This window comes from Hibiscus syriacus, unplaced genomic scaffold (assembly GCF_006381635.1).
Source record: "Hibiscus syriacus cultivar Baekdansim isolate YM2019G1 unplaced genomic scaffold, ASM638163v2 tig00005712_pilon, whole genome shotgun sequence".
Lineage (NCBI taxonomy): Eukaryota > Viridiplantae > Streptophyta > Magnoliopsida > Malvales > Malvaceae > Hibiscus > Hibiscus syriacus.
In genome coordinates this window covers 482,073-490,629 of record NW_024062065.1, presented here as the reverse complement: position 1 = coordinate 490,629, position 8,557 = coordinate 482,073, and the positions used below count along the sequence as shown (strand labels likewise).

Genomic DNA, 8,557 nt, shown 5'->3' with positions numbered 1-8,557 from the left:
AAATATTGCATAGATAGTGATCATTGGGAAAAGACATTCTCATCCATTCTATTTTTCTTGAATTTCCGTTGATGTTTGTAAGCACTTTGGAACATTGACAAGCAACATCCTAGATAAAGTAATCTTTTTTCTTCCTTTTTCCCCCGGAAATCAGGCAGACCAAACCACCAAGGAGAAGTGGGGCTTGCTTAATTAATTAATTTAAAATCACAACAAGCAAGCAGCATGCCTACTGCCGATGGAGGGAAAAAAAAACATGCATACAGCAGTGTAAACAAAACAGCATTAAATAAACCAATTTAAAAAAAAGTGACAATGGCTTGCAACTTGGTAAGACAACACACTACTGACAGAACATGCTTTCCGGGGGTCACTTTGAAACTTGAGAAGAATAAAAAGGACTAAATTGACACTTTATAGAACTGTTTAATCTTTGGAAACGATAAAGGTTGTGCCTTTGTTTCCCATTTCTGAATTTGTCATTTTTAAATTTAGATAAATTTATTTAAACACCTGTAATAATCTAACACAAAACAAATATCCTCCTATACAAAAACAACTCTATTTTCTCTCATTACTGCTCTCTGTGGTGTCCCCTTCGGACATCAAACATAAATTACAAACTCAGACTTCATAAAAACCAGAAATCAAAATGGACAAACAATACTAACAATGGCACAGATTGCATGTATTCATTTTTCTCAAGGTGAAAAAAGGAAATAAATCCCAAGGCACTCAATCATGTAATATATATGGGAATTTAATTAAAAACCCTAGCTACTGACCAACTTTGTGTGTTTAATTCTCCGAACATCATTGAGAGTTATTAGGGTCTTCATCATCTCCACTATCTGTACCTTCAGGTTGGTGTTGTTGATGATGATGATGTTCGAGTGGATTATTTTGGTCCGAGTTAATGTTCGGACCGCCTCTAGAATAGGCATTAAGAGCGGCCAACATGCCTAAATTAGTGTCGGACGTACCTAAACCGAGGTGATGAGGAGGAGGAGGTTGCTGCTGCTGCATTAACATTGAACCTAATTGCAGAGGACCGGCTCTACCACCTTGGAATTCAGGGTTACCTGGAAGATTAAATCTTGGTAGGAAATGTAATGGCGCTTGCATTGTGTTTCCGCTTGCTGTTCCAAATGGCCACATCTGGGGTTGACCCTGGTCAGCCCCAGATGTACTCGAAGTCATCGATGGGCCACCAGCGCCAGCAGTGGTCATCGGTAACATCCAAAATGTACTTCCAGCTCCGCTGCTCGGTGCTGGTGCTACTGCCCACATAGCAGTAGCAGGCAGTATATTCGATGGTCGAAGTAGACCTGAAGATCCGACATCTTGTTGTTGTTGTTGTTGTTGTTGCGGTTTCGATAATTGGCTTAAACCGGTTTTGAAAGCCTTATTAGGACAATCATCTCCGCCACCACTACCACTTTCGCCTTGTTGGTGGTTATCATCCTTAAACAAATCCTCTCTGAAACGTTTCCTCATATAATTCTCACTTAAACTCCCACCATCTCCGCCGCCGGGTAAAGTTTCGGCTATTTGATCATCCGTTAAAAAATGCTGCTGTTGTTGCTGCTGCCGATGAAATCCCAACAAAGCGCTATGAGCGAACCCTTCGTCATATGGGTGGTGATGATGAGAAGCCAAAGCTAAAGCGCCATGGAAGGAGTGAGGAACGGATTTTGAAGGTGGAGCTGAAAGCGTTGAACCGCTGCTTCTTAAAGAAATATTAAGAGTTGAAAAATTGGCCGGTATGGTACCAGTTCCGGTGGCTGCTATTATCGCCGGTTCAGCTTGTTGTAAAAGCCACTCAATTGTTTCCCCATCGGATTTATGACCTAATTCTCTAGTCAATTGAAAAACCCTAGCTGCACAAGTAGCTGGCATTCTGATACGGCGGCCTCGACCATCGACTTTGGTGTGTCGGTCCTTGGTGGAGCGCTTCGCTGGTGGGTTAGCGGCTGCTGCCGTCGCCGTCGTTGTAGATGAAAGCGAAGAGTTCGTTTGGTTCTTGGAATCTATGTTGAGAGAACTAGATCTGGTAGCGATAGCAAGAGAGGCGTCAACGAGCTGAGGTGATGGGTTCGTTGCAGTGGTCGAAGATGATGAAGAAGAAGACGGGAGAGGCGGCGTTGCTGCGGCGGCGGCGGTGGTTGTAGTAGTTGGACGAAGAAGAAGGTGATGATGTTGAGAAATGGAGCCCATATTAAAAGGGTTAACTGAAGGAGGACCCGGAGATCTGGTGTCATCAAAAGGAACCACAAAGTGAGAAGAAGAAGAAGAAGACTGTTTTTGATGTTGAAGCTGCTCTTCCTGCTGCTGGTGGTGCTGATGGCGGTGCGATTCTTCGGAATTGTTGTTGGCTTGCTTATTGTTTTGCAAATCTGTAAGTTCCATCTGGTGGGGTTTCCAGGTTTTTGAAAGGTCTGGATTTTTTTTTTAATTTTTATACTAAAATGTGTTTTCCATCATCAATCCCATCTTGTTCTCTTCCTTCTCGCCTCTCTCCAAGTCATCACTTTTATTTTGTTTTTTTCTCGAGAAAAAACAAGATAGAGAGAGAGAAATAAAAGAAAAAAGTTAAATTCTTTTTTTCTTTTGCAGAGTCTGGACATAAGTAAGACTAAGAGTTTGTGGGGCTTCTTTTCTTTTTGCTTTTTGATTCATTGTGTTATGTTTTGGCTGAGTTGAGAACTAAAGTGGTACGAGTCACAAACCGAGTTAAGCCTAAGAGCCCGGCTAACTCAACCAGGTTGGGGACCTTTTAATGCTAGGTGGTAACATGGTCTAGCCATGTACAACAAGTCCACTCGTAGCGTCTCGTCCTCGTAAAGTAGTATTGTAAATCTTTCACCTTTCCTTGTTTCTAAACTATGATATTTATTATCGATATTAATGATTAATTGTTTTTTGGTATGTAATCTTTGAAGGGTTAAAAAATTTATTATCGATATTAATGAATAAATATTTTATATAAATTTAATAAAATAAAGAACATGAATATATGAATGTTCTGTTAATTTATATTCACAAATAAACTCGTTTATAAACTTGCTTATTGACTCATTTATAAACTCTCCTAATTGATTTTTTTTACATTTTAAATATTGGTGAAATCAATGACTAAATTGAACATAGGGTGAACATTGAAGTTAAAACTGTGAAGTTTAAACAGCTTAAAGACTAATGGTTAATTTTCACCAATATGTTTGTGATTCTTTTTAAATTTTATTAAACTAAGGTGATTACATAATAGTATATATTCTGAATATTCTCAATCATTTGACAATAAACGCTCAATCATCCTGCTGCAGTCGCTGGTGCTCAAACATGCGACATATAGAAATAATAACGATTTTTTTAACCACTGAGGTAAGTTAATTCGTGCATATGTTTGTGAATGTTAAACAAATGTATTGGCGAACATATAAATGAAATCATTAAGCGACCTTGGTGATAAAAGAGATTCTTTTTCTCCTTATAAGTTTTGTGTTCAAGTAATTGTGTCTATAATGTGCATGTATGCATTGATAACAACTAATAAAGATTTTAAACAAATATTACCTTGTAATCATTGCATACTTAAAAAGTAGAGAGGTTTTCAAATATTAAATGAATATTTTTTCGAATGTTAAACGAACTGAACATGAATACCTTAATAAATAAATAAACAAATAAGAACACAATATTAGAAATTTAAACGACAACGAACTACACATAAACACTTTAAAAAATAAACAAACAAACACGAACACAAACTTATTTGATAAAACTAAATTTATTAACATTCTTATTATTATAAATAAAAACATGTTATATGATTAATATAGAATATGATCGAGCATTATGTCACAACTCATAATTTGACTATATTTTTTTTTTATAAAAATAATATATCTCATGCTTTTCGTTGTTCGAAATTTTATACATTTAAGTGAAAATTTAATTTCAACTTTACAAATATAAAAATAATAAGATTGTGAGAATTTATTTAGCTAAATTTTAAACTTAATCGAGATTTAATATAATCTAACAAAAAAGAATCCCATCAATTTTTCTTTCGGATTTATTTATTTAATATTTATATATAAAAGAATCCCCACATTGACATTGACATAAATTATTTATTTATTTATTTATTTAACATTTGTATATAAAATATAATAGCATATCTCTTTTGCTTTCGGATTTGGATGGCTGTCAAAATGGGCACCCCTTCTTTAATAAGCTGTCCACTTATTATTTATCCGGAAATGACGGAATTGTCCTCCCTTTAGATTCTAGAAAAGATGCCACGTGTTTATTAGTTATATACCCATGTGAAAGAACATCAGATGATCCTTGAAGAAGTTGTTTGCAGCCAGAAACAACTGTATCTTTTTCATATTCAATAAGTTCATCGATTCTGATATGTGAGTGTGTATTTGCTGTTTGTTGCATGCATCTTCAACGAAACTATACTAATTAAACAATTGATGCAAAGAATTAGCGTCAGTTGAAAATCGATCGTTAATCGGTGTCAATGAACTCTGTCTCTCCGTAAGAAGGTAGAGTAGAAAAGAGTTAAGGTGTAGTTTCATTAAGGTTGCATCTGGTGGCGGATCCAAAAATAATTTTGAGGTTAACACATGTGTTAATAATATAAAAATTTTGAATGGTTGAGCATAAATAAAATTTCAGGGTGAGCACCGACAATAAAATATGTAACTAATCGAATAAAATTTAAATTTTATGGTGGACACCATCAATAAAATAAGTGATTGGTTAAAAAAAATTGAATTTCAGGGTGGGCACGTGCCCACCCTGAGTCATGAATGGATCTGCTGTTGGTTGCATCTTGTCTCTCGGTCATGCTTGAGCTGAGGTGAGTGTTTGATCTGAGTTGGGCTAAAACTTTTGAGTTAGTCGAGTTGACGAATCCTATTTTATAACATAAACTTTATTTGAAACTTTTTCGAGTTAAATTATTTGAGTTTCTATCTAAATTTAATTATAATTATATGTAATGTTACAATACTATTTCATTATAATTTAAACGATTTTCTATAATCATATACAATATATATATTCCTTTATATTTTTCCATATATAATATGCATATATCATGCATGGTTGATGGACTCGACTTAAACTTGAAAATCAATCTATTAATTGCTAAAAAAGTTTGAGTTATTCGAGTTCTATTTTATATCTCAACTTGAATTTGAATTTTTTTGAGTTGAATTTATGAAATTACAAGTTGAGTCAAATCGAGTTAAGTAAAAAAAATTGATTTTTTTTCAAGTTAGACAAATTTTGCTTCAACCTTATAAGAGGTTATATAGGGTCTTGTTAGTGTGTTACTCGTATGACTATAATGACTATCCGTATGTGACCGACTATGTGAATACAATCATGTAACAATGAATTTTCTCTCGTATGTTACGTTAGCTTGTCAAAGGTTATATCGATTAGTCGTGATATTTTAAAGAATATTAAGCATTTAATATTCTTCTTTTGGAGATGTTCTCTCTATGTCTTTTGAAGTCTTATTAGTGTCGAATAATCGAAAATATTTTAGTATCCTCCAATAAACACGAGGTGTGATGAGGACATTTGGCGAGGTATAACAATCTTCTTTCACATTTGTTCTCTCTACCCTCTTTAGTTTACACAGTATACATGCCAATAACTATTTTCGTTCTTGAATCTTATATACATTATACTTATGTATCATAGTAAGTTTAAAATCTATGATCTAAGAGAATACAAGGGAACAAAGATTACTAGTTTGGTTAGTTGATCAAATGTTCTTGCTCCAAAATAATTATTTTTTATAAATTTTAAATCTAATTTCGATCTTACCTATAGGGAAGGGGGAGGAGTGACCATAGAGGAAGGAAGATAAATACTCGTAATGGGGTTAAAATTCATGACATAAGATATTATAAAAGAATACAGATGAGCAGTATGACTATCAGATCAAATATGCTTGATCCAAAACAATGCAAATGTATCCGATAAAAGAAGAAGAAGAAGCTTGTTATAGATTATAATCTGTCAACATTAACCATCCAGCTAGTACCCCCCACAGGACCCACTTTTGTATACTTAAAATAAACATAAAGGAAGTATTCCGAAATGGACAGATCATCATCCAATCTAATCCATGATTAGCCCCACTAATGACCATACAGTGGTACAAATCCTTCATCCTTTTGTATGTATGGATGGACAAGTCGGTTCCAACTAACAAGATTTAATTTAATTTTTTTTTCACATTCCCAGAATTGAATGGCGGTCGCAGGGTCTCGTAAATACTCAACCCCTTACCTGTTTCATTAATTATCCTTTTTTTTTACCGTACCCTACATTTCCAGCCTTGAATGAATCTGCATTTCTTTCTGTTCCAATAAACTTGCCCTTTTTGACATCAGCAGTAAAAAATGGGAAATTTACGGCTATCGTTGTCACCATTGACAAGAGTTATTGATGTACTTTGAGCTACACATGTGGATGCATTTAAGAGGATGCAGTCTAGCCAATGGACCCATTTTATCCTCTTCGATAAAAAGTTAAGGTTAAATTAGGTGTTTAGTATCTAAATTATCAGTTTTAGTATGTTTTAATAATTAAATTTTCATTTTAAAAAAAAACTATACCTAATATTTAGTTTTTATTTCATTTTAATACTATCGTTAAAAACATAAGGACGGGCTTACGCGTCTACAATCGTCGGTCATTGCATCTGTCGGTCAATGAAGCCCAAACTTTTCAACACACAACTTTTTAATCTCCTAAATGCGATTCCAACATCTTTTTCATCGAGGAAAGCCTTAATCTTTCTAAATCAACGATGGAGTTTTCGATTTTTTAATCCACCGATCTCCACGGTCCACCGTCCGATGGGCCTAAAATCGAACTATGTTGGTCGACTCGTCTCGTGGTCCGTCAGAGGTATGTCACCTCAACTTGTTCGTTAAGTTTTTAATGGCAGGGTATTAAAATGAAATAAAAACTAAACGTTATGAATAATTTTGAAAAAAAATAAAAAATTTAGATACTATAATGGACCAAAACTAATGGTTTACGCACTAAACACGCAGTTCACCCAAAAAAATCCCAATCAACAAACTATGATTCTTTTTCTCTTTTTAATTTTCTCATTCAATAATAAAAAATTCCATATTTTAAATATGAAATGTTAGTAGTTTTGGCATTGTAGAAAAACACTTTCAATGGGATGAAAATAACAAAAATTCAGCAAATAATGGACCACCGTATAAATTCGTTTACATATTTGATTTTACAAATTTAATTTTGTAAAATAAAGAAAAAAAAAGTAGGAAAGCTTAAAATAATTTAGGTAATGATTAAATATTAATGATGATTATGTGAATTTAAGCAAGTAGATGAGCGCACATGCAGGTCACGTGAGATTCGACAGACCCTCACTTGATTTGGCGGAGTTTTGTCTGGTTATAAATCTAGTCCTTTTCACCACCGTTCCCAAAGTTTCACGGATAGGAGACTATTCTTCCTCTTTCATATAAATAAAAAAAATTAGGATGAACTATATATTTAGTCCTCTAACTATTCTTGTGATTTAGTTTTGGTCAGCCAACTATTTATTTTATACAGTCATACATAAATTTATATTCTAGTTATGTTTTGATCACTTGATAAAAAAATAAACAATGACACTAACTTTTCACCATAAAATAATATTATGTCAACCAGGGATGGAGCCGGGATTAAACTACGAGGGCGACAAACATGAATTTAAATACCGGTCCGCTATTAGAATAACGACCATTACATTATATAGAGGTAAAAATGTCATTTAAAATCGTTATCGCCAATTGCGATACACGCAATAATATCCTCTATTGTCATAATTGCGATAAACGCAACGTAATCGAAAACACTACAGTAACTATAATCTGAATCTCTGGGGCAAGTTGTTTAATTTTAAAATAAATAGGACCTTATAAAAAGTAATTAATTCATAAAAAAATAAAAGATTGATGGTATAATTCAACTAATTTTAAAATTTAAATGTCTTAAAAATAAATTTTGAATCAAAACTTAATTCTATTAATTTTAAAACTGGTAGTATCTCAAAAGTAATTATACCAAGAAATTTGGGGGGACAAGGGCTTAATTATAATAGTTTCAAAATATCCAATAACCTAAAATATAATTAGTCCGTCAATGTTAGGGGCAGCTGCACCTCCCATCCATAAGTGGCTTCGTACCTGATGTCAGCTGATTTGTTATTTTTTTAACGAAACATAACTTTTGATATAATTTTGAAAAAAAAATAGCTATGTGACTAAAACAGAACTCCGGAAATAATTTTTTTGACTAAACAAGTAGTTTACCCTAAAAATTAAAAGTGTTTATTTATTTATGCTTGAGGAATTTAAGAGGCGCGTGAGATACAAGAAGCAATGGTGATGAGCCTGTCTGTGCCGACGGTCTACGTTGCGGGGACCACCCGGAAAATTCCAATTCTCCTCCGCCTTTTATTATTCAAACAAATTATTAATTATTAAAACTAATT

At 33.7% G+C, this 8,557-nt stretch overlaps 1 protein-coding gene across 1 annotated transcript; it reads right to left on the bottom strand.

Annotated features, from left to right (window-relative positions):
- Positions 1-491: 491 nt before the first annotated feature.
- On the bottom strand, positions 492-2,534 carry LOC120199930 (transcription factor TCP8-like). Its single transcript, XM_039200896.1, has one exon. It carries the CDS (start codon positions 2,407-2,409, stop codon positions 814-816), a length of 1,596 nt encoding a protein of 531 aa, XP_039056827.1. The 5' UTR covers positions 2,410-2,534; the 3' UTR covers positions 492-813.
- Positions 2,535-8,557: the final 6,023 nt, after the last annotated feature.

Bases quoted from the DNA above. Each gene is read 5' to 3' on its own strand.
- LOC120199930 (XM_039200896.1), bottom strand. From the start codon at position 2,409: ATGGAACTTACAGATTTGCAAAACAATAAGCAAGCCAACAACAATTCC.